Below are 25,716 nucleotides of genomic sequence, written 5' to 3' on the forward strand. Positions count from 1 at the left end.
TCCAGCGGGCGTCCGCTGGCAAAGAATGACAAGCCGCTTCAGCGGAAAACTGCAGAACTTTCTAAAAGTCCCAAGGCAGCAGAAAACATTACCCTGTTAAAAAAATGTGGCTTTAAATGTGAATGTATGTGCATTATGATCTTGAAAGAGGAATATATTCTGCACACTTAACTTCGCAACTAACAACAACATTGTTACTTCCTGTATTTACCTAAACTTTGAAAAAAAGCTTATGCAAATTCGAAGTTTGCATCCGGATGGGGAAATCAAACCTCAAATATTCTTGGAGTATAGGTGCCTCGACTCACACGTCAGGAAAATATTTACGATTTTATGCGCACTAGCTTTTACGACGTTCCTTGCCAATAGCCTTTTGATGCGTTACTCCTGGTAAACGCATCAAGAGGTGCTTTCAAACTTTCTTGATGTTCCTTTGCCGCCGCCTTACATCATCACAAGCCAGACAAATCAGATCGCCATCCCTTTCGGCGGCCCTCTGGCTTCGCAAGCTCACCGCACTTTCTCCTTCATGCCTCAAACTGAGCAGGAAAAGGGGGGGATGATTAGTCACCATACTTCTGTATCTATACACATGTAACAGATGCAAAGAGGGTAGTTGCCCGATTTCCATCATTTTCCAGCTCTTTATGTACGGACTTTCAGTCGGTAAAAAGAAAAGGGAGACCCTGAGAGTCGACTAATCCCACTCGCTCTGCTTTGTCGAGCAACTGGGCTGCATAGAAAGCCATAGCACTCCTTCGGGGGCATTCATGCCTTTAGCGAGCCGAGATCTGCCCGGCCCGATTTCGATGCTACCATTACGTGAAGCGCTTCCGCCCGGTTAGCGAGACCTTGCCAGGTCCAGGAAGGCCACGTGACTTTCCACTATTGGTGCCTAGGGAGTCGGGTGGGTTTTTCTTGGTTTATTATTGCCGAGGTCACCCTACAGAAGTTATCCTTTAACTCCTCTACAATTTTTGGATCTCTGGCATAGAGTAGAGAATCTTCCGAGGTGGGTGAGTGGTAGGAAGCTTCTATTTATTATATCGTAGGCGCTTGTATTTTGTTTCCTCTCTTTACCGCACCTGAACGCTGGCTGTGATGAATCATAGCGGCTTCCTTCTCCTCTCTGATTGTTTCCAAGGTCCAGCCTTGCACAGACAGTTGGTCATGGAATTAAATGCATTCAGTATAGTGATTACCTTTTATTCTTTTGTGAAATATGCTCAGTTGAGAGTTAATTCCGAAACGATTGGCTGTTGTTTTCCTACCTCCTTGCATTCCCAAGCTTTATTTCGTTTATTCTTATGTATACACGATCAGTTGGATATTTCTGGGCCAGTTAAGGAAAAAAACGTGTTTAAATAGTTACTACTTCTTGAATGAATCGTTCCCCTTTTCCTCTTAAGATTTCTTAGCCTTATTTTACTATTACACAAATAGTAACCTCCAGTCACAGCGCAATTTCGAGAATTGAATAGAATTAAACTAACCACTTCCGCCTGTGTTGCAAAACTTTAACCTTAAACGATTTGTGAATATCGTATTGTTTTAACTCAAGACTAGTTTGTTTTTTCGGATAAAGTTGTGGAAGCTCTGTAAAGACAAGCCCTTTAGGAAAATAGAAGAGAAATAGGCTTGATGTCGTTATAAGCAGAGGTGGAGGAAATGTGAACACTTTTAAAATAAGCAGAGGTGGAGGAAATGTGAACACTTTAAAATGTTCACGCAGTCTTAATTGACGAAATTAGGATGGTTTTTCAGGGAGGGGATATGAACATAGTAGAATCTCAATGCGTCAAGCTAAACAGCCCGCAGAGTGTGTGAGAAAATAGAGGATTATTCCCGGGCAGGCTCCTCGGGATGTTTACATCGCAGTTTGTACTTAAAGCAGAGAACAATGAGCCTTACCAGCTATGAGTGGGCGTGGCCTCTGCTCTGTTAACTCAGCGGCTCCTCCTTCGCTATAATCAGTGAGACTACTTAGAGGTGCAAACATTATGAGGAAAGAGCCTCACTTTGAGGCTTAAGGAAATCCCGTTAAGGCCTCAGCAAATGGGGCGCGGTTTTAAACGGTGAATGAAACCCCCAAAAACCGGTATTGCATATCCGATGGAAAGCCCATTCGGATTAGCATATTGCTTCCTATTATAGTCAGTTGTGCTTCGGAGAGTTCAGCTGGGAATTGCTACAAACCGGCATCAATGTGCTCACTGTACCGCAACATCCTTCAAATATATAGACTCCAAGGCCTGTCGATCCCTCTCAGTGAGATGGGATTACTGATCCGAAGGACAGGGAGCACCAGGTTTCCAACAGCCGAACACAGCTCGAACGAACACTTGGCAAAGTAATTGATAATAGCTGGAGAAAAAGAGACCGGATTTAATCGAGGTGATCCCCCAAACCGAATAGCTTGTAATTTAAAAATCACCATACTGACTTCAGGAAATGGGTTTAGGCGCGCATTTCCCAGTCGAAAAGAAGGTTGGAAGGGGCGAATCTCTTCCCTGCAGTGAAGCCGGTGCCAGGGCTTACTTTTCAGCAGAGCCACTGAGAGGCGGACTCGGGCCTTGCCGCCTTCCTTTCATAGCTCTGGGGGTGCGGCTCCTCCTCCTTGAACTGATTTCCGTAGATCTGTACGGTAGTGGCTACTGTTGACAAGAGTCCGCTGGAAACAGAGAAGGTAAAATAGAGCAGTCCCTCTCTAAGGAGAGAAGGCGGAGAGAAAGTATGTGCTGGGAGAGGCTTGGATTTATACTGGCTATGGGGCAGTTCGCTTTGCTGTCTGCTAGGAAGGAAGCACAATTACTGTAGAGCCGGAGAAGGCCAGCGTGTTGCAATGAAGGGCAGAATTTCTGAGCACTGATGCAAGCTCTTTTTAATGGTTCCGTTTTTGTTTTGTTTTTTTAAAAGCAAAAGTTCAATACAGGTAGCCCTCGGCTTATAACCATTTGGTTAGTGACCATTCTAAGTTAGTGGCACTGAAAAAAGTGATTTATGACCAGTTTTCACCATTACGACCATTGCAGCATCCCCATGGCCACATGATCAACATTTGGATGCTTGGCAACTGGCATGTTTTGCAGTGTCCTGGGGTTATGTGGATTACCTTTTGCTACCTTCTGACAAGCAAAGTTAATGGGGAAATCAGATTCACTTAACAATGTTACTCACTTAACTGAAGTGATTCACTTAACTGTGGCAAGAAATATCGTAAAATGGAGCAAAATTCACTTAACTGTCTTGCTTAGCAAAAGAAATGTTGGGCTCAGTTGTGGATATAAGTCGAGGACTATCTATATATGAAAAAGTATTTATCTTGCCTCTTCCTTTCTACAGAGTTTTAGATGAACATTTTGGCTGTTACTGTGTTTAAGCCGAAACATGGGAAAATCTTGATTCATTACTATGACTACATGTAACGGAGGCAGGATAAATAAGGAAAACTTTTGTCTTGCTCATTGTTCAAGTTTCTGTCCAGGATTAATAAGCAATGTGAGAATTTTCTTATGTAATACTTGAGAAAGAAGGTGGTCTTTTTTACTATGTTGCATTAGGAAAATATCTAAGGTTACGCAGTACAGGTAGTCCTCGACTTACAACCATTCATTTAGTGACCGTTCAAAATTACAATGCAGTGTCCTGAGGTCACATGTTCACCTTTTGCTACTTTTTGACAAGCAAAATCAATGGGAAAGCCAGATTCATTTGGTAAGCATTTTACTCACTTAACAACTGTAGCAAGAAAAGTAGTAAAATTGGGCAAAGTTCACTTAACAACCATCTTGTTTAGCGCAGAAATTTTGGACTCAGTTGTAGTTGTAAGTCAAGGACTTGTGTATGTCTTACCCTGGAGTTGCAAAGAATCCATTCCCTTCTTAAGAAGTCTTCCAATTTGATATAGTATAATAATACACAAATCAGTCATTCTTGAAGGACTTTTTAATCTGCAGAGGTTTAAAGGATTACTGAATAGAAATTACACTCTGCTTTGATATCAGACTTTAACCATGTTTCTTCAAGATTAGATCAAGTTGGTGTCCTAAAAGATAAAGATGAGCTAATTTAGGAGGGTAACACTAGCAGCTACGAAGTCCCAATGGCAATTCCCAAAACAATCCTGTGAATTCTGAAAACAAACAGGACATGATACTGTGCCAAAAACTTTTCTCCATTCTGTATTAGATGTTGCCAGTTGCCAAGCACTCAAATTGTGATGACATGACCACAGGTGGTACAGTGGTTATTACTTCAAAGATGGGTAGCAAGTTACTTTTTCAGGGGTGGTTGTAGTTCCAGAGTGTCATTGCAGGAAGGGTTGTAAGTCAAGGACTGCTATAATTATCTTTAGTTCTTTCTGGTTGCTTCTAGTAACCAGCCTTCGGGGTCTCTTCTTATCATTTTTTCTTTAATCCACAACATTTTTCCAGGGAAAGATTTCTTATGCTTAAATTCAAATGATTCATATAATTTTAATAGGATTTTAAACAAATCACAGGAAATATTTTTACAGTATAATAATTTCATCTTATTTCTAGTCAGTCTGCTTCCTTAGTTTGTTTAAAAACTTTCCAAAATCAGTTCAATTCCAAATAAAGTTTTTAAATATACATAAAACTTCTTTCGCGAAGGATTGAAAGAAAATCATCCAGTATAATAAAAACATGTCTTTCTGGAGATTCTTAATACCAAAAAGCAATATACAAGCCATATTCAATGGCTAAGAAACAGTTAAGAAAGGAAGTAGGCAAATCCAGTGTCTGTTTAGAATATTCCAAACTGCAGCTTGGGCAAAGCTGACTCTTCCAACTTCAGAGCTCTAAAACCTGCTGGAGACCACTGTTTTACAGTCTTGTCATAGGGAGCATTTGTAGGAAGCACTATAGGCGATCCCAGATTATTGCCATAATCCTTGTTTAAACCCCCTCACAAAATAGCTAAATCAGCTGCTCAGTTATTGAAGAGCTTAAACAAATTAACCAGAAAGGTAACTGGATAAATGGAAATAAAGAATGCATTTGGGGAATCAAATCAAGCAGGGACTAAAGTCTATTTGGAGCAATATTCTGTGGCAATGAAAATAAGAATGCCTTATTTTAGATCTGCACTGTGACTAGATAGAACAGTGGTTCTCAACCTTTTTAATGTCGCGACCCCCCAACCGGTCGTAAGTCGAGGACTACTCAACCGGTCGTAAGTCAAGGACTACTCAACTGGTGCAGCACCATTTGCAGAATGGGACTTTTGGTGGGCTCAGCAGGGCAGAGACAGCCTGGACAATTCCTATTGGCTTTTGAAAGCCAATAGAATTAAACTCTATTCAAGAGAGTCTATTCTATTGGCTTTCAAAAGCCAATAGAATAAAAGGGAGTAGCACAGCTAAGGAAAAGGGGGAAAAAAATGGCGGACTGCGTTGTTTGGCGACCCCCGTGAAATGGTCGTTCGACCCCAAATGGGGTCCCGACCCACAGGTTGAGAACCATTGATATAGAACATGCCAACATTGTTTTTCTGCACTATGTAGCTTTTCTGCAATAGAATGATGCGAGTGGAGATACGTAGCAGTTGAGGGTTGTTCTGGCAAATTTGCTGTGTTCTTTGCAGCTAAAAGCAAATTCACTCAACCTAGAGTTCATTGTTGTTGTTTGTTGCCTCTTGTTCAATCTGTCTTACAGAGGGGGACTCCGTTCATTTTATTCTCTTGAGAACCATCTATGCTGAGCCTAGAGATTGATTGGTTCCAAACTCTGTGGACTGTGCATTTGAGTCTGAATCCCTTGTGTTCCAGTTCAACATTGTAGTACAGTATACTGGCTCCTTATGTTCTCTTGGAGCAGAAACTGATGATGTAACCATGACAACTGCTTCTGCAGTTCTGAATTCTCATCAGTTTTTGGATCTCAAGGATGCAGAAAGTATATCTGAAGAAGTGAGGGCCAACCTCTCTTTCCTCAATTCTCTTGGCCTGTCCTGGCTTATTAAAATGTTCAGAAAGAACTGGTTCCATGTTTACGGAGGTAATTCATGCTTGGAGAAGCAGTGATATGTCTGTCATTAACAAAATGTTTCTTCAATCTAGAAGAGTTGAACAAATATCAAGGATTTTCAAGGAAGAAAGAAGGGAAAAGAACTTTGTCTCACATGTATATGAAATTATTTTTTCTTTAAAAAACAATTTTATTGAAGTTTTAGTAAATATAAACTAATACAAAGTAAACTAGAAGAAAAAAAGCAAAAAGTTCAAAATCTTCAGAAAGAAGAGAAAAGAAAAAAGCAACAAAGATAATAAAAAAGTGGCTTCCAATTTTCATCATGCCAAGCATAAGCTAATATGCTAGCTTTTTACTCTCTTTTAAAGTTACAAATAAAAAAAAACCTCTTCTTCCCTTAGCCTAATTTGTATACAATGCAGAAACCATCCTCTTCCATCTTCATCTTTCACAATCCTCGTTCAGCAAAAAGTCCATTAGGAGATATCAGAAATAGCAATAGTTTATCTCTGATCAAATAGTCCAACTTTATATTTTCTTTTTGCTCTGCACAGTCCTTTTACATCATTTCTGTGGCATTGCAGGATTTGATCTTTCACCACCTGTCTTTAAGGAAGACAACATTAAACTTTTCTACAACTTTAAAAGGAGTCTTCAAAGCTTTCACCAGCCTAATGTGTAACTCCCATAAAAAGACATCATCCAGGATTGTTTGTCACAGCTGTTCAATCTCTATATAACATTAAAACTTTTAAACTTTAAACATAAAGAAGATGTGAGGGTCTGGATGGGGGTGAACAGGCTTAGACTCAACCCTGACAAGACCGAGTGGCTCTGGGTCTTGCCTCCCAAAGGCCAACTGGATGGTCCATCTTTAGTCCTGGGGGGGGGCAAATTTACCTCCCTCAGTGCAGGCACGCAACTTGGGTGTCCTCTTGGACTCACAGCTAAATCTGGAACAACATCTATCGGCTGTGGCCAGGGGGACCTTTGCACAGGTTCGCCTAGTGCACCAGTTGCGGCCTTATTTGGACCGGGAGGCTTTACTCACAGTCACTCATGCCTTTGTCACCTCAAGACTGGATTACTGTAACGCGCTCTACATGGGGCTACCCTTGAAGAGCGTTCGGAGGCTGCAGTTGGTTCAGAACGCAGCCGCGAGAGCGATTGTGGGCGCGCCAAGGTACGCCCACGTGTCACCTATCCTCCGAGAGCTGCACTGGCTTCCTGTGGGTCTCCGGACGCAATTCAAGGTGTTGGTTATCACCTTCAAAGCCCTTCATGGCATAGGGCCAGGTTACTTACAGGACCGCATTCTGCCGCACAGCTCCAAGAGACCGGTGAGGTCCCATAGATTGGGCCTCCTTCAGGTCCCGTCGGCCAGACAATGTCGGCTGGCGGGCCCTCGGGGAAGGGCTTTTTCTGTGGTGGCTCCGACCTGGTGGAATCAACTTCCCCCCAAGGTTCGAACTACTCCCACCCTGCCGGCCTTTAAGAAGGCCGTTAAAACCCTCCTGTTCCGGCAGGCCTGGGGCTGATGTCCCCTGGGGGCCGGGATATGATCGGACTCGCGGTATGACTGTTTTATTTTATTGTTTTATCATTGTTTTAACTTTGTACGCCGCCCTGAGTCCTTTGGGATTGGGCAGCATATAAATATTTGAAAATAAAATAAATAAATAAATAAATAAATAAAATAAAAACTAACACAAATGAATATAAAGAAAAAAAAGGAAAGAAGAAAACAGTGGAAGAAAGAAAAAAGTTGAAAAAGAGAAAAGAGAAAGATAAAAAGAAGTGGCTTCCAAAATTCTTCACATAATGTTCTTATGAAAGGTTCCACCAGTGCTGACAGCAGTGATGTCATCTACTGGTGTTTATAAAAACAAACATGTCAAACATAGTCATATTAAAAAAAAACTATACACACAACTGCACAGCATTTAAGAACTTCATTGTTCTTCATGAATGACATTTTCTCTCCCCCGTCACATATCTGCATACATTTCTGACAACACAAAAACTGTATTTTGAAACAGTTTTTGTTCATAATCATAAGACATTTTACAATATTAAGGGATGCAAAGGCTCTGTGTAAAACAGCTTAAAAGCCATTATTTTACTTCTTTTCAGCAGGCTATAAGGAAGAGGCAACAACCGGCTGTTAATCATGTGAAAATAATGTGGCCCATAGCAGGAGTGGCCTATACCCTGATCATATACACAGTCCCATTCATCTTTGAAAAACTGAATGAAAATTAACACTTCCTGAAGAGAAGCAAATGCTTTCAACCTCTGGTCATTATTAGGAGCACCTACAATGACCCTCAAAATTCTATTGCATTTACTGTACTTTAATTTTGATTTTTTTTAAAAAAAAGTTTTAGGTTTTAATTGTTTTTTATGTTTATTGCTAATATTAATACTAAACAAGATGCAACAATTATAATGCTGCCTAGAGTCACGCATCTGAGAAAGGCAGTTATATAAATTGAATGAATTTTATTTTTATTTTAATTAATTATTTTAATTTTATTAATTATTCTTAAAACAAGTGATTTTCTTCCACGGTTGTCATGAGTTAAGACACTATAGAATATCAGTGTTGTACATCACATCTAATATAATATTTCATATAGGACAACACTTTGCGTGTTTATTCAAACATCTGGTTAGGTTTATTTTCTTTCTGTCTCTTTCTGTAACATAAATATATGTATATGTGTGTGTCAATATCTTTCCATAGAAAACTGAAATGTATTAAATAAACAGATTTTAAGTGTTATGTTATATAAAATCAGTATTTTTTCTCTATTTTAGTCTTGCTGTAATCTAACGTTTAAGAAGAGAATGACTCATTGGTTCCATCGAAACCCTTTAAAGGGTACAGCTCCTGTTTCATTCAATTACTATGGAGTAGCCACAACTCCAGCTGCGACAAAAATCTGCAAGTAAGTGTAAGAACATATAGAAATGTGAGTTAATGTGAGAAAACAATGCACATCTGAGAAGTATCTTTTGTTTTATTTCTCCTTTAATATAGTGATTTAAGGTTATCAAGAGCACGGCTTCTGGAACTTTTTACTGATTTAAGTTGTAATCCAGATATGATGAAAAATGCAACTGATTCCTATTTTTCACTCTTGAAAGGTAAAAAAAAATTCAATTATTTGGGAAGGTGAAGTTGTTCTGACTGTGCTGTTAAATTTTAGTCACACAATTGCCAAAATCTGACAATGGTGAAGTGAAACCTGCTACTGTCAAGTGTGAAAGCACAAAAACTAGAGTGTAAAACTAGAGTGCAATTCCTAAAAAAAATGCTTCACAGATTTTTTTGAAAATAAGAAAAACTCTTCACCCACTGACAAAGAGGAAGAAAATAGAAAATCCCCAACCAAGCCCATGCCATTGATGTTGCACTGCACATTTCCGCAGCTACCTTATTTTCAGACATTACCTCCATATTAACTATAGTCCTTGTTTTCCAAAAAGTTGCATTTCCTTTTGTAGAAATTTCATGAAATAGTTGTGTAGAAATAGGGCATTGATGCAGATTATCAGTGATCCAAAGTCTGCTTTTGTGGTTGATCAAAGATGCTCAGGCTATATTTACCACAGAGGCATTATGTGAGCAGAGAGCTTATTCTTTTAATTCTCAAGTTAGACATTTTTCCTGATTTCAGAAATGGGACTGGCCTCCAAATTCTGGTATTACTTTAATTCTCATAGTGACAATTATCTAGCTCCAGTCCAAGACATTTTGATGACTACAGAACACAAGGAAGATGAAAGTGTCTCTGATTTGCAGAAAGCTGTAGAAGGATAAAAAAAGAGGGAATATTCCCTATTGTTCCATTATTGTTCCATTATTGTTTTCTACAAATCGGCAATGTCTTCATTAATTTGTTCAGCCTTAAAGCAATTACCAAGCCCAAAAAAGCTTTGAAAGGAGAGAAATAACAGACATTTCCCTGCTTTCTTCTGTTTTTCTCCAAATTAATGCAAAACAGCGACACTTCTTCATACCCACGCATGGAATAAAGAACTACAGACTTGCCTTATTTCTCAGAGGCTTCTGTGGGGGTGGGCAAAATTCTCTGATTGCAGCACTGCTAATCTTTTTCATGACTGGATGCCAGGCATAATTGATGGCCAAGTACAGCTTTACCCTTATGAATACATTGTGGAAGATAATGAGTGAAGAAGATCTTGGGGTTTTCAGTGATATGCTGCCTTATTGTTTGAGCTTGAGCATTATAGATTATTTGAGAAATTGCAATAGTCTGCTATATTTTAATAATCTAAGCACGTGGTTGATAAAACAAATCAGTTAAGTTGGAGGGATGAAATAGCAAACTCTGGTTAGCATTGTCTAAAAAAATCCACATGAGTGCAGTAATTCATATATCACTGTCCCCCCCAAAAAACTCATTTTTCAAGCCAGCCACAGAACACTGTGCTTTTTTACCATTTTCAGTCCTTCGTTTAGATAGAAGGTAGTTGTAATCTTATAAATGTGAAGACAGAGCTGAGCATGTTTATATGCCCTTACCTACTGTACTTTTAAGCAGTGTTTCTCAACTACAGCAACTTTTAAGAAGTGTGGACTTTAAACTCCCAGAATTCCCTAATCAGCATGCTGGCAGTTGAATTCTGGGATTTGAAGTCCATGCTGTTGCTGAGGTTGAGAAACACTGCTTTAAACAACATCAGTGGAGAGTTGCTCCTATTTTTATCAAGGTCTCTTCCGTTGAGAACTTTCCCCATTTCCAGCCCATTGAGATTATATTGCTAATTTTTATGTGTTTCTTTCCCCTTTCTTCTTTTTTTAACAAACAGATTTTAGTTTTTAAAACCATGAATGCTATCTGCCACAAGATATTTCAGTGCCACGTTCCTGTTCAGGGTACCATGCCATGCCTTTTTCTTCTACAGCCATTGTCTCCATGTACAGTGCAGTGCTCATTTCCTATTAGTCTGTCAGGGAATTCCCTTGATTTTTTTTGCACATGTACAAATTGTGAAATTTACTAAAATATCTTTATTTAATTGATTTATCTGGCTACCTGTCTTGCAAATGCAACTTTGGGTGGCTAACAGCCTATTAAAACATTTTTTTAAAAATAGCAGAAGGATAACAGCCTTTAATGTTTGCCAAGGAAAAGTCAATAGTAATAGTTTACAGGCTGTCTAACCAACCGACCCCTATGGTAGAGCACATTGAGATTTTCCAAAAGACAAATGGGGTCTAGATAATGCAATTTTTAGCTACTTAAAGATTATCTTTTGGAAAATAAATTTGCAGTTAGTATGTATAGAGTATATGTTCTTTTGTTATAATATATAAACTGAATGTCTTCCTTGTGATGAGGCTTCACCATTTGTTCCCCCTGTTTTTCAGAAGCCATTGGGGGGCCCCTCTTGAATGATATAGGATAATGCAAGACCCCTCACATGAGCAGAAGGCTTTCCATTTGTATTAATTTCTTTTGACATGAGGAGGCATCATTTTCTTCTTTTTTTTTCCTTTTCCCCCCTATACATAGTGAATTGTCTTACTTGGCTCATTTCCTAGCATTTTTTGTCTGGTGTTGCTCTGAAAATGGAATGTCAATTACTTTGAATTTAACTAAAGAAATTATAGAATTGACCTCCAAGTATAGTATAAAACTGATCCCCAATCTGCCAAGTGAAAAGGAACTCTGAGGCTAATTTTAAATACCAGGCATTTTAAATATTTAAAAAATTATATTAACAGTCACATTATCAATAAAAATATAGGAAAAAAATGAAAGTAAATGATTATTTAAAGTGCATTTTGATTTGTAGGGGATGTGCTATTTTAATACTGGCATTATTTTAACAGGTTTTATAGATGCACTGGATAACTCTTCACAGGATAGTAAACTGAGATACATTCAGAATTTTAAATGGACCGACACGTTGCAAGGACAAATACCAAGGTATACATATAGTATGATTTTCAAATCTTAAGGTAGTTTTTAGTACAAAGAGTAAATAACTTAACGGATTACCATAATGATGTTATGGATTTTTTAAAAAAATGCTCTTACATTCATACCTTGAAAGAGCCATTTTATGAAAGAACATATTTCATCAGAGGGATCATTTGAAATCTTGGTTTGCAATATCTCCATGTGTGATTTGTGTTATGACTTCATCTTTTTTCATTGTCTAATGGACTATACTGTACACACAAATACAACAGATTAATAAAAATATTGCCCATATTACTGGCAAGATAATGACACTTAGAAGTGAGTATATGTTTTGTAATCTTTTATGTGGTTAGTTCTTAACATTATATCTCCTTGGGATTTGTATAATTAAAAACAAGCCCTTGTGTGACAGTATATGCTTAGATAAATTAATCTTAGTCAAGATGAAATTTATTTTTTCAGTGTTATTATATTGGGTCAAGCAAAGTTTCCACTTCTATAAAAAAAATCCTGTTGTCTGTAATTTAATAGTAGTGCTCAAATAAATATTTTAAAAGAATGATGGTAACTTGATTGACTGCTACTTCGGTATTTTCATTCTGAAGGGAAGAATTGTAAAAACACCATACTCTGAACATTCCTGACCAGACTAAAACAAAACATGAATTGTTTCAGTCAGAACAATTCCACTTTTCAAGCTATTAAAGTTCTGTGTGAACATTTCAATACTTTGGAAGTTTGTTCCCATGATTTGGGGTAGGAAGGAATGAAAAAGAATTAAGCAAGTCTCTTTAAACTCGATGTGACATTCCTGAAAATATATTTTGTAGCATTGTGCCTTATGTCTAAAAGATAAATGGAAGTGTTGCAATGTTTTATACTTCAGAGAAGTGTTATAAACTGTGCAAAAGACAATTTCCCCCCCTTTCTTCCCTTAGTGCCCAGCAAGATGCTGTGTTTGAATTAATTTCTATGGGATTTAATGTGGCCTTGTGGTACACTAAATATGCATCAAGATTAGCTGGGAAAGAAGAGTAAGTATTTTCACTTTAATTAGACTAATGTCAGAAAGTTAAAAACATACCTTAAGCCCATTTGAAATTGGTGGGTTTGGTTTTGCTAAACTGTTCATAGGATCGGAGCCTAAATTGCTGTTTAGAATAAAACCATTTCAATCTATAGTCTTCAACTTTCTTATTGTGAAACTGTATGGGTCCCAGCCATATGTTTAGAAATGTAAACCAAGTTGAATTGCAATATCGGACTGTTAAAGAGAGAAAAAAAAATTCTGTCTAATTATTTGGGAATATTCTCCTTATGTAATGTCCTACATGAATGACATCTTCTTTTCTATATATGTCCAGAAAGGTGATTTTCTTGTCCTAAGGATCAACAGTTGATTTATGTAGAAAACTGATTATGTATTTGAGAAGTTCAGTCTACAAAATTCATCCAAAATATGAAATCAAAAGAAAAAAACTAATATAGTAACAGTAGCACCTGATATCACAATTAATGACGGAACATGATATGGTTCCATTAATAGTGTATATGATGAGTGTATGCTTCTCTCTTAGTTGGCTATTTTATTTTTATTTTTTTGTAAAATACCTTTCAGAAGCCTTGATTTGAGTGAATTCTGATTAGCTATAGGATCTTTAAAGCCCAGACTAGTTGCAGGAACTTGGCTAGTATCACTGTCTTAGTTTTTAGATGCCAAATAAACCATTTGAATTAGTAATGAATACCTTATGCAGTGATTTAATTAATTTGATTAAATACTGAATATCTTATCCAGTAAAACATTAGCCAGAGTGATATTTGCTAAAAGTTACTCCAATTAAAGTACAAGAGTATTGTGATAATCAGATTTTTATTCAGCAGTGTGCATCATAGTTCTGCATCTTATAGTACAGAGTAGTGGGTTAGATGGACCAAAGAGGCTGATATTTGTTCCCTGCACTACTTAATTTTTTTGATTCCTTAGAAATATTGTATATTATTTGCTGAGCAAACATAAAATAAAGGAAACAATACTTGGCTAAGCAATATTATTAAGCAAAAGAACTTGGCTAGCAGTAATATTAAGAAGTTTGATGGATGATATGTAAAATTCCTGAAGCATTTCAATACTAATGAATTGCTAATGTTTAGCATAACAGAAGATGAAGCAAAAGATGTCCACCGCAGTATGAAAATAGCAGCTGGGATTTTCAAACATTTAAAGGTAAAATACATATTTTTCCAGAAAAGTTGCATTTTCTTTGACTTCAATGCAAGATTAAAATGGCATTTTAAAGCTGGCACAGAAGCATGAATGAAAAAAGAAAGGCAGCATTAATGAATAATGGATAGAAATGTATAGTGCATATGTGGATTCTGAAATACTTCTTCCAAAACATTTCTGAAGCATGCACAATTCATTACTTCTCTTATTATAGTAGCTCATTAGGATCCACATATTATTTTAAAAGACTTATTTAATTTATAGGGTTAGAAATAGTTCCAGATGTTCAGGCAGAACCCACAGACTACCTTCTTAGGATTGTTCCACTGCAAAATTTACATGGGAGATGCACATATTTCCCATTATTCCTTGCGTAAATAGAAAGTTTAAAAAAATTGTTCCTTAAAGTGTTCCAATGAAGGAGATTTTAAAATATTAGATGCCATTCTTAAATTAATAGATGTCTGGTAGAATGGTTGCAGTTTTCATATGGGTATGCTTGATAGTTACTAAGTTCTCATAAATCTTTAGATGCTTCATTAGTTAATTAAATGCAGCCACTGTTTCCAATCCTAAAGTGCATTTTTTTTTTCTTTAGGAAAGCTATATTCCTAAATTGATCACTCCTGTAGAAAAAGGAAGGGATTTTGAAGCTCGACTAATAGATTCCTATATTATCCAATGTCAAGCTGAAGCACAAGAAGGTATTTATGCAATATTACTAATTTTGCATCTGAGAAATGTTGGGGGCTTCCTCTCTAAGGATTTTAAAACAATTTGCTCTGCTGGAGAGCTGAATGGTAGAACATAGTCCGACATAATGTATTACATTGTCCCTTATTCCTTTCAAAAGCAGCATCCACAGAATTATTAATGAAAAGCAGGATGTAATAAATTGCCTAATAACAAGCACCTCATGAATTTTAGGGGGAAAAAATCCTAAAGTGCAAGCCTGCCCGCCTATAATAATAACATAATACTTGTCCGGCACAAGTGGCAAAAGTATCTCTAATGATCTTAAAAATCTAAAAAGGTCTCTGGCAGTGATGTGGTGCATTAGGAATTATGCTCTAATTTTTAAGTGCCAGAAGCAGAACTTCGGCTCAATAACTAATTGATAACCATGCATTTGCTTTGACCGAGATTAACCTGTGTATAGGTGCTTTACTGTGTACCTCACCTTATACACCTGTTGCAGTTTCCCAAATAAGTACAAGCACATAGTCCCACACAGTAAACAGAAAAAGTTATTTATTTAGGATGGGATGGATGGGATAGTGTCATAGAAAATGGCATATACAGGTAGTCCTCAATTTATGGCCATAATTGAGCACAAGATTTCTGTTGTTAAGTGAGACAGTTAAGTGAGTTTTGCCCCATTTTACGACCTTTCTTGCCGCAATTGTTAAGTGAATCACTGCAGTTGTTAAGTGACTCTGGCTTCCCCATTGATTTGCTTGTGAAAAGGTTGCAAAAGTTGATCACATGACTTTGGAACACAGCAATGGCCATAGGTATGAGCCAGTTGCCAAGCATCTAAAATTTTCATCACATGATTATGGGGTACTGCAATGGTCATAAGCGTGAAAAATGGTCATAAGTCACTTTTTTCAGTTCATAACTTTGAACGGTCACTACATGAACTATTATAAGTTTAGGGCTACCTGTACTACTTATGATTTAGACGTCTTTCCATTTTTTAATTACTCAGTGTTCACCAAAGTATTAAAAAGAAATCTGGAATCCATAGCACTGGATAGGGGCAAGAGTTTCAGTGGCCTCTTCCATTTCCCTACTCCATCAGTCAGTGAAGTCACACAGCATCATCATTGATTTTAGTGCCTAGACATTCCCTGTGAGCATTTAAGAACATCTGTTGTCCCAATAAAACCATCACCTGTCCAAAAAATATGCTTTAAGACCGAACTTCACCAGATGGGAATTTCTGTCACGAGGTTACTATAATCATCCCCCTCTTCCAAATATCCATCCCTTATCATTGTACCAGAACAAATTGAAGTCCTACCTTGCATGCTGGCATAGTGGCAACCTGCAACAGAGCCAGGTCTGCCATCAAGATTGTAAATTCCCTGCCTTTCCATTCCCCTCCTACTATCAGTCTACCATAGGGATTTCTTATTCATACGTATGTACAATGAACATGAAAATGGAATCAGTTATAATTTCACACACACCAAAAAATGTGCCTACACAACAATCTCATTGAATATAAATTCAAGGATGGAGACTCAGTTCTCACATAGGCTAATATCCCAACTCAGTTCTCAAAATATTATAAGTAAGAAAAAAGAGAAAGAAATATATATTGCATTCTGAGCAGGTTTTACATGTTTAGAGATGCATAAATTAGAGAAATAAATGGGATGCAAGGTGATGTTTACAGTAGTTTCTCATTTCTGTCTTAGTGACAATTGCCAGAGCTATTGAGCTGAAACACAATCCTGGTCTAATAGCAGCCTTGGCCTATGAAACAGCCAATTTCTATCAAAAAGCAGGTATTTAATTAAAAGTTGGTGAATATTTGATGCAATTTTAAGGCACAGAATCTTATCTGTGGACAGAGCACCAAGGAAGTACAATGGATAAAAAATGAAATCTGTATCCAGGTAAACTTGTTTGATTATTGTTTACTTTTCTTTTTATGGTGACTGAAGGCAAGAAATCAGCATAAATCTTTCACTTTTAAGGCTTGGAATATATCTCTGATTCATGGACAAATGTATCTCTACAGACAATATTTTGGTTTTAATCAGGGCTTTAATATTGAATGAATCTCTTAGCAGATATTGCAAATAGATAAATTAATGAATAGATTACTGTTTTAAAAATATTATCTTTCCCTAGATCAAATGTTATCTAGTCTGGATCCAGCATATACAATGAAGTGGAGAAAATACCTTCAGTTGAAGTCATGCTTCTATATGGCTTACGTGAGTATTCAGAGTTTTAAAAACAAATTTAAAACCATTTTCAAAGGGCTATAAAATTGTTATATAAAATAACAATCTATATTATTCAAGCAATATTTTGTAAGTCTTTTGGAGTTCATGTATTTATAAATCAAAGGCAGCTCAACTCAGAATGATTCTGAAACCATAAAATCCAAAACAATAAAACAATGGTGATAGCAGTATTCTTAGCATTTTAATACAGTTGCGTTCAGAAGGCATTCCGTCCCCTAAACCAGAGCTTGTGGGGAAAAGCCAGGCCTTCAAAACTACTTTAAAAGACAGCAGGATCCAAGCTAGTGTTATCTTCAGGAAGCTGCTGTTTTTCCAGAAGTCAAGTCCTAAGGCAGCGAAAGCATGCATCCTGGAACCCATCAAATGATACGTTTTAAAGATAGAGCCTGGAGCTTTCACATCTGTTGGATCTTATTGGACAAATAGTGGAAGACATGTCATCCATGTATTACGTCTTCCCTTCTTAATTTATTATACATACAAACTTTTCCTGATCTTGGGATTAAGAGTGAAATGATATGTAGTAGACTTTTGATTTAATGGACTTCAGGATAGTGGACTTTGGATTTGATTGATCTGCAAATCTGCATATCTGAATTTTATCTAAATTTCAGGCAAGCAGACTTTTTTCCAAATAGTGAACCAAGCCAGCTGTTTGGTAAATCAATGTTTGTTGCTTTCTTTGAAAGAATATTCTGTGTTATCTGTAAAGTACACTTTCTCATATATATTCTGTTTGAAAAATCCCAATTAATGGTAAATTCAACAGTAAATGGTAAATTTAAACCATTTGAAGTAATGCACATTTCTTTGCCTCATGTCTGTTCAGCAGAGGGAGCAGTATATTGTCTCAAATAAAACATGGCAGAGTATAATTACCCATTATTATGCATATTTTTTATTTTGCACTGTACTGGAATGTCTGAGAACATAGAGCAAGTACTTGTCTTTTTTAATGGATTGTTCTTAACTGCCATATATCAAAATCCTTCTGCTACTGTAAGTGTGTTGGTGAACATGTTTAGCTGGAACAGCCTGCCTTTATTACGCCAAGTACCATAGTAGTAAGAACTCTAGAAACAGCTAATTGCTCTCTCTTAGCTCTATGCCTTCCAAATCTTGAAGTTCACTCTTCTGCCCTCACTGCTAAGGTAAGTAAGAAATTAACGTAATTCCCAGAGCATGCCAAGAATATTAAAGAAAGTCTTGCTTCCCCCAGGCCTATTGCTACCATGGTCAGACTCTCTTGGCCAGCGATAAATGTGGAGAATCTATTAGGTCTCTACAAGAAGCAGAAAAATGTGAGTGCTTTTTCATAGTTTATAGAATAAACTGCATTTCTCAACATTAAAACTAGTAAATACTCAAGAAATCATACATTTGAATAATCAAAGCCTAACTTTAATTCTTGAGAGGTGTAAGGATTACTGTGGTAGAATTGCTTATGACAGTCTAATCTGCAGGGAGAAGATCATATCCTGTTTTTTTTTTTAAAAAAAAATCATATTAGAGCTATATATCATGGTTCCGAGACTTACAACAATTCATTTAGTGACCATTCAGAGTTACAAAAAGTAACTTATGATTGTTTTTCACACTTAACAACAGTTGCAGCATTCCCATGGTCAAGTGATCAAAATTCAGACACTTGGCAACTGATTCCTATTTATGATGGTTGCTGTGTCCTGAGGTCATGTGATCAACTTTTGCGACCTTTTGACAAGCAAAGTCAACGGGGAAGGCAGGTTCACTGAACAGCCGCGTTACTAACTTAACAACTGCATTGATTCACTTAACAACTGTGGCAAGAACGGTTGTAAAATGGGGCAAAATTCACTTTAAAATGTTTCACTTAGCAACGGAAATGTTGAGCTCAGTTGTGGTCGTAAGTCGAGGATTGCTTGTAATGCACTTTATTAAAACTTGTATAAAAAAGCAGTAAGAACGGGGACTGACTCTTTGCTTTCTTGGAAAGTTTATGCCAAGGCAGAAAAGCTATGCAAAGAATATGGTGAAACCAAAGGGCCAGGGACTACAGCGAAACCATCTGGACATCTCTTCTTTATAAAATTAGGAACTGTAGTGAAAAATGCCTTAGAAAAATCTCAGCGAGAAAATGGATTCATGTAAGTATATTTTTTCAAACAAATACATTTTAGTCTGTGGTTTTTGTAAAGTGCATTTAATAAATTGATAGACCACTTAACTTTACCGTGCTTGTGGATGGGAAACAATATCATACAATATAAAAATAGACATTCAGGAAAAAAAACCTCACAAACTCTAGGAGACCAATTATTTTGGGAAATAACATTCACTCTAGCCCAGTGTTTCTCAACCTTGACAATTTTAAGGCATGTGGACTTCAACTCCCAGAATTCCACAGCCAGCAATGCTGGCTGTGGAATTCTGGGAGTTGAAGTCCACATGCCTTAAAATTGTCAAGGTTGAGAAACACTGCGTCTAGCCCAAATCCTGGGGAAAGAACCAGGTTTTAAGGGCTCTCTTAAATAAGATCAGAGTGGAGGTCATTCTAGAGCAGCGGTCCCCAACCTTTCCAGCTTGGCCTGGTACGGGGGGGGCAGGAGGATAGTTCCATGCAAATGATAGGCATGCGCACATAGCCCCATTTGTCTGAGCGCAAGCGCCAACCACTTATGCAAGTGGAGCACACGCACTCGCCTGCTGCTTGCACGGCCCGTTTCCAAATAGGCCATGGCCCGATAGTGGGCTGTGACCTGGGTTTTGGGGAGCCCTGTTCTAGAGGATAGGTGCTGAGAGAGAATTGTCATTGCTAATAAGTGGGACTGGAGAATAACAATTCTGTCTGATTGAATAGTATGGGCAGAAACTATAGAAAACAAATAGTGTCTCATATAATCAGATTCTGTGCCATGAAGGACTTTATAGGTAATAACGAGCACTTAGATTGTACCTAGAAGCCTACTGGTACCCACTGCAGCTCATGAAACAACTATATTATGGGGGCATCCAACGAGATGCCCATAACTGCCCCTGCCACTGAGTTCTGGATTACCTGCAGCTTCCAAGTGGTCCTGAAGGCAATCTCCTTGCAAAAGTGGGATAGCACCTTCAAGAGTTTTCTCAAACCAACTGGGTTTTATGATAGAATTACCACATTGTCTGCATAAAGCTGTACAGATACCTGCCTGCTTATTGCTTTTAGGGAATTACGTTCTTTATTTAAGTACCCCATTATTGGACTGTCTCAACAAATTATTTTAGAGGGACTGTAGGAGGAAACCTGAGGTCTAGTCGTGAAAGCCAGTTGGGCAGCCCTGAACTAGTCACTCTTTCTCAGCCTTAGGAAGGAGGCAAATGGCAGACCACTTCTGAAAATGCCACAGGAAAACTGCATGGAGTTGTGTGGGATGTCAGCAGGAACCAAGCATGACTCAAAGACAATGTTCCCCTCACTCTGAGAATATGTCTTAAGGGAATGCTGTTCTTTTCTTTCATTAGAATTAAGGATTTAGCCAAAGGTGGTATTGCTGATTGCAAACTGATGAGTGAGAGATTTGCTTCAAGTCTATTGCCTTGTAATGGTGCAGACTCACAGTAAACATTTGCAGATGCCACTGGAAAGTGGCACCTTCCTGGCCCAGATGCAGAATTTTGTTGAGGTTTGCTATTGGCTTCAGGGTACCGCCTCAACAAATTGGTCTTGGGAAGCTTGCAGAACGTAGTTTTTCTCAAACCAGGCACTAGCTTCATTGACAACTGCAACAAACCACCATTACAAAGTGATGACAATATGCATCATAATGTCAGAATGCAAATGCAATGATACGATAATATCTGATATATCTGATGTACAGTTGTATTATGATGCCCATACATCCTTTTTCCTTCTTGCATGCCAATTCTTCCCAGCTTTTCTCCCTTTAAAAAAAAAAAATAACATGCGACTTCTTCACTGAAGTGTGTGTGTCTCTGTGTAAGTGAGTGAGTGAGTGAGTGAGAGAGAGAAAGACTTGCATTATTAATCACTTCTAAAAATATGAGACAGTTCTATCATGAGCAGAATACTTTTTAATCTACAGTTAACATTATTGAAACCATAATGTACAATGGAAAGGGAATTAGATTTTCTAACACTGACTGGCCACAATGAAGTAATTTGGGGAATCAATTTTCGATTCAGCCAGTTGGACTGCTAAAACTCTTCTTTGTCTTGGATTCTGTTTTGACATGTTTGTACATGTGGTTATAAAAATAATCTTCAGTGTGTTTAGCACCTGTCATATTTGTGAAAATGGAGTGCAGATTGTGAATTCCATGGAGTTAAGTTATGTAAGCTACATGTAGCATTAGTAGGTGCTAAACTATATGGAATTACATTGAAAAGAACTAGGACTGCTAACATCCAATTTGGTTTTCTTTTAGTTACTTCCAGAAGATTCCTCCAGAGGTTCCCCAACTTGAGCTGAAAGCAAACTATGGTCTAGTTGAGCCAATTGCTTTTGAATTTCCAGCTGTGCATGCTCAGTGGTCCCCAGAATCCCTTGCTGCATTTGATCTCACCAAAAGGCCAAAGGAGGACAGTGTAAGAACACATACAGGTTACTTTTTTCACCAGTGTTCTCTGTAATGTTCGGTTTTTATATTGGTTCTTACTCAGGAGAAGAGAAATGCTGGGGATAGAGAGGAAAATGAGAACATCTTGTGAAGGGTGGGGGTTTTACCTTTTCTCAAGGGCAATATGTTGCCAAATTTTTAAAAAGTCTTTATCATCATTTTTTCTACTTTACTTTTATTAATAGGCTAAACCAAAGCCAGAGGAAGAAGTGAAACCTCTAAAAGAACCAGATATAAAGCCTCAAAAAGACACCGGATGCCAGATCTCATAAGATCCTCAGTTGCAAAGAACTACTCCTTGTGACTTCTGTTCTGTAAACTTTAGGGTTATTGTTGCCTATCCTGTGTGCTAGTTCTTCTGGCTGCCTTTACTGTAACAAATACATTCCTTTTCAACTTTGTATGTGTGTATGTGCGTGCGCGCACACACACACGTATGCGCATACACACATGCATACATACGTACACACATCTTTTCATTGGCTGGGTTGAATGGCTTTCTTTCAGAAAAAGAAATTGAAGAGATTAAAGCTAGATTGAAAAAAGTTTGGGACCATAGTGGAAATTAACATTTAGATGAGTAGGCATTAGATTCTGGAACAAATAAAGGTGAATGCAAGGGATGAGGTTGAGGCTCTGCGTGGGTTTTTTTAAGGTTTGCACAACAATGAAGCAAACAAGACAATAATGTATTACTTTGTTTTAAAGACAAATTATTCATGCCTCGAATTATTTAGAATAAACCACATTACAAGCAAGAGAAAAATACATTTGAGCACAGGAAATTTCTAGACAGTATAAATTAAGTCCCTGTAGGAAGGAATATAGATTGCTGCCATTTTTGCACTTCAAATTTTACAAAGGAAATCATAGCAAAAGTGATTTCAGGTCTAATAGTTGATTTTATGTGGTCACTCTCTGGGGAGTTACTTTTAAGTACTGCTCTGTCAAACCAGTAAGCATATTTTCCTAAATAAAGGAGGCTTTCCATAATAAATTCTATTGATTAAACATTTAGATCTATGACACAAGGTAATAACTGAATATGTGAAAAAAGCCCTGAGTAAAAAGTATTAAAGCATGCTAAAAATAGAGAAATTGGTGCACAAGGGTGAGTTTTATTGATGTAATTGAAAAGTTAGTTACCAGAAGATTCAAAAAGATGATACCAAGAACAAGTCTCATTTGGGAATAAAAACTGAAATTTTATCTCTGCTTATGTCACTTGGTTTCCACCTCTGTTCACGTGTGAGAGATTTGTCCTGTAAGACTTCAGTAATATTGTTTCATAGTATACAGAACTACAAACAAGGCTGTTTTGAATATTTTTGTGCAGTTACATTACTATATATCTTCCTTCTATATATACTAACTTGCAATATGCAGATTGTTGGCAACAGTTGTGTATTTGCTGCCAGCAGAAAACATTGCTGTTTTTCAGTCTCTGACATTTAAAAAAATCAATAATAGGTAAGTTATAGCTAACATGTTTAAGGACTTTTCACATGGAATTTGATTTCATAAATTTTTAATTTCAAAGTGGAGAATTCCAGTTAATGTGTACTTGGTATAATTGACATCAAATCTGGTAATTTATATATTGGATTTGTTTACGTTTATGGTAACTTCTATAAACTTCTCTGACTTGTTTTTTTTTTTTTGGACCTATATTTGAAGACAGTGGACATATTTAATGTAGTTTAGGGATATCACCTAGCACCTATGGGAATCCTTCTAATACCAAAATGTTTAGGCATTTATTTTGCCCCATTTGTGTTTATTCATTAAATTGATGTGTTTGTCCTATTGCAATCCTATGTTTTGACTGTCACCAAAAATCAAGTCAATATTTTCCTGCTTACTTGAAATAAACAAGATAAATCAGTCACAAGAAAATATTTGAATTATGAACATAAATATGTTCTGTATATATTTTACTAGATATGTAAAGATCTTGAGGATATCCAAGCACTTCTCAATAGTGATAAAATGGATCTGAGCTACACAATGTATAGTACGGAATTGTAGTCTTGATAAACCTAATTAGTAATACATTGTATGATGCATTTCATTTACAGTTATTGTACTTTTTGAGAGTTTTTATTTATTCAGTTCCACATATTTGCGCAGCCATGTTTTGTTTCTTTAACAGTTGGATAAAAGGTTACAATATTATCAGTTTCACTATAAATACCTTTAAAAAAAGGTTTGCAACAATTAAAAAAGTATTACAAAATATAAATGATCTAATCTGCAGACATCAGATTTTTTTTAATGTATTTATTTTTTGAGGGAAGGATTCAGAAAGTCATCTTGCTGTGGTAAAAACATTTTGTTGCATCACTGTTAAGGTTTCCCAGGAAATTATTGGTTAACAATATGGTAAATAACAGATACTGTCAGAATTGCTAAATTTTAAAAAGCGTGGACCTAATCAATAATTAGGATGGAAACAGGGAAGCTTACAAAAAATTGGAAGTTGAAGTATGTTTATTTTTAAAAGGCTTCCTAACACATCTACAATTAGAATGTAATATTTGTGACAATTCAACTATTTTAAATTATTTTCGTTGCGTGTGCATGCATACACACATGGGCACACAAATCCAGACATATCTTCCCACACACAATTCTGTCTTTTTCTGAAAACTCCCCAGTTATATTATGTTTAGAATATGAATAAATTAATTTTAATGCTTGGCCATTGCAGTATGCAGACAAATGCATCTTCACATGCTATTTGATTGTTGTTGCATTTTGTCCTGATCCTGGCCTTTAGGCTTTAATTATATCAATAAATATAAATTAAAGTACTCCTTGTTTGATTTTTCAAAATAAAATATTTACCATTATTTCGACTCCTATATATTATAGAAAATATGATTTTGAATGAGACATAACATTGTACACTCTTAAGATATATGTATGTGTATATATAGGTTTACTTTCATCAAATGTACTAAATGATCAAATTATTTACTATCAATATGTTTCTTGTTTAATATTTTCAAATTGTTTCTTTTTATGTTTGCATACTTTTTAAATGAATTAGAGCTGGGTTTTCTATCTATACAAGATGGAAATTGGACATACTGTTTTATGTGTTGAGTTGCTTTGTTTTACACCTTTCTGGTTAAGAAATATATGAACAAAGTTTAACACAGGCTTAAAACAGTTTTATAGAAACTGTAAGCCTGATCACACTGCATACATAATAAAATGGCTTGTTGATTTTTTTCCATCACCCAATTGATTTGTGCATAACAACATTAGCACTTAAATTTATATACCTCTCCATAGTGCTTTACAGCACTCTCTGAGCAGTTTACAATGTCAGCATATTACCCCCAACAATCTGGGTCCTCATTTTAGAGATCTCAGAAGGATGGAAGGCTGAGTCAACCTTGAGCCAATCAGGATCAAACTTCTGGCTGTGAGCAGAGTTAGCCTGCAATACTGCATTCTAACCTCTGCCACCAGGGCTCCTAAAATGGGTTTACAATTCACATATTCCTGCTTTATAACCCAGGGTGCGTGGTTTTGTGTGCTGCCTGCATCCTGTGGATGGGGCTTTGCTTGTCCATGCAGACCAGTTGCTGGCATGTTGCGGCCCAGTACTGGTCCACGGACCAGGGGTTCAGGACCCCTGTTCTAACTGATGCCTTAACCACTATACCAAACTGGCTCTCTAGTCACTGTTATTGAAATGAATACAATTCTTGGTATAGTTCAAAACCTTATTGGATTCAAAGGAGCTGGTCTAGAAGGAGGTAATATAAGGTACAACTTTTCAACTCCTAATTTTTTTTCTCTTGCATGTCTTTGTCATGTTAATGTGACGTATACCTGTAAAAATCAGGTACAAAATACTATCACAACTCAGTGTTGAAGCACTTATAAACAGAATGTACATTTTGTGAGACTTTTTAGAAGTAAAGCAAGAGTTTAGTCAA

General features: G+C 36.9%; 1 protein-coding gene across 4 annotated transcripts; it reads left to right on the plus strand.

Moving 5' to 3' along the window:
- Nucleotides 1–869: 869 nt before the first annotated feature.
- Nucleotides 870–24,615, plus strand: BROX (BRO1 domain and CAAX motif containing). 4 transcript variants are annotated; one of them, XM_039341660.1, is made up of 13 exons: nucleotides 870–1,012; nucleotides 8,814–8,944; nucleotides 9,037–9,143; nucleotides 11,860–11,956; nucleotides 12,892–12,987; nucleotides 14,108–14,180; nucleotides 14,779–14,884; nucleotides 16,607–16,696; nucleotides 17,046–17,131; nucleotides 18,384–18,465; nucleotides 19,140–19,290; nucleotides 21,572–21,731; nucleotides 21,949–24,615. In XM_039341660.1, exons 2-13 carry the CDS (start codon nucleotides 8,844–8,846, stop codon nucleotides 22,033–22,035), a joined length of 1,236 nt encoding a protein of 411 aa, XP_039197594.1. In that variant the 5' UTR covers nucleotides 870–1,012; nucleotides 8,814–8,843; the 3' UTR covers nucleotides 22,036–24,615. The 4 variants fall into 4 exon arrangements, with proteins under 4 accessions (XP_039197594.1, XP_039197595.1, XP_039197597.1 ...); XM_039341661.1 differs by having other exon boundaries at nucleotides 876–1,016; XM_039341663.1 differs by lacking the exon at nucleotides 870–1,012 and adding an exon at nucleotides 2,029–2,394.
- Nucleotides 24,616–25,716: the final 1,101 nt, after the last annotated feature.

The sequence above is a fragment of the Crotalus tigris genome, unplaced genomic scaffold (genome assembly GCF_016545835.1).
Source record: "Crotalus tigris isolate CLP2741 ecotype Arizona unplaced genomic scaffold, ASM1654583v1 scf7180000017771.5222438, whole genome shotgun sequence".
Classification (NCBI taxonomy): Eukaryota; Metazoa; Chordata; class Lepidosauria; order Squamata; family Viperidae; genus Crotalus; species Crotalus tigris.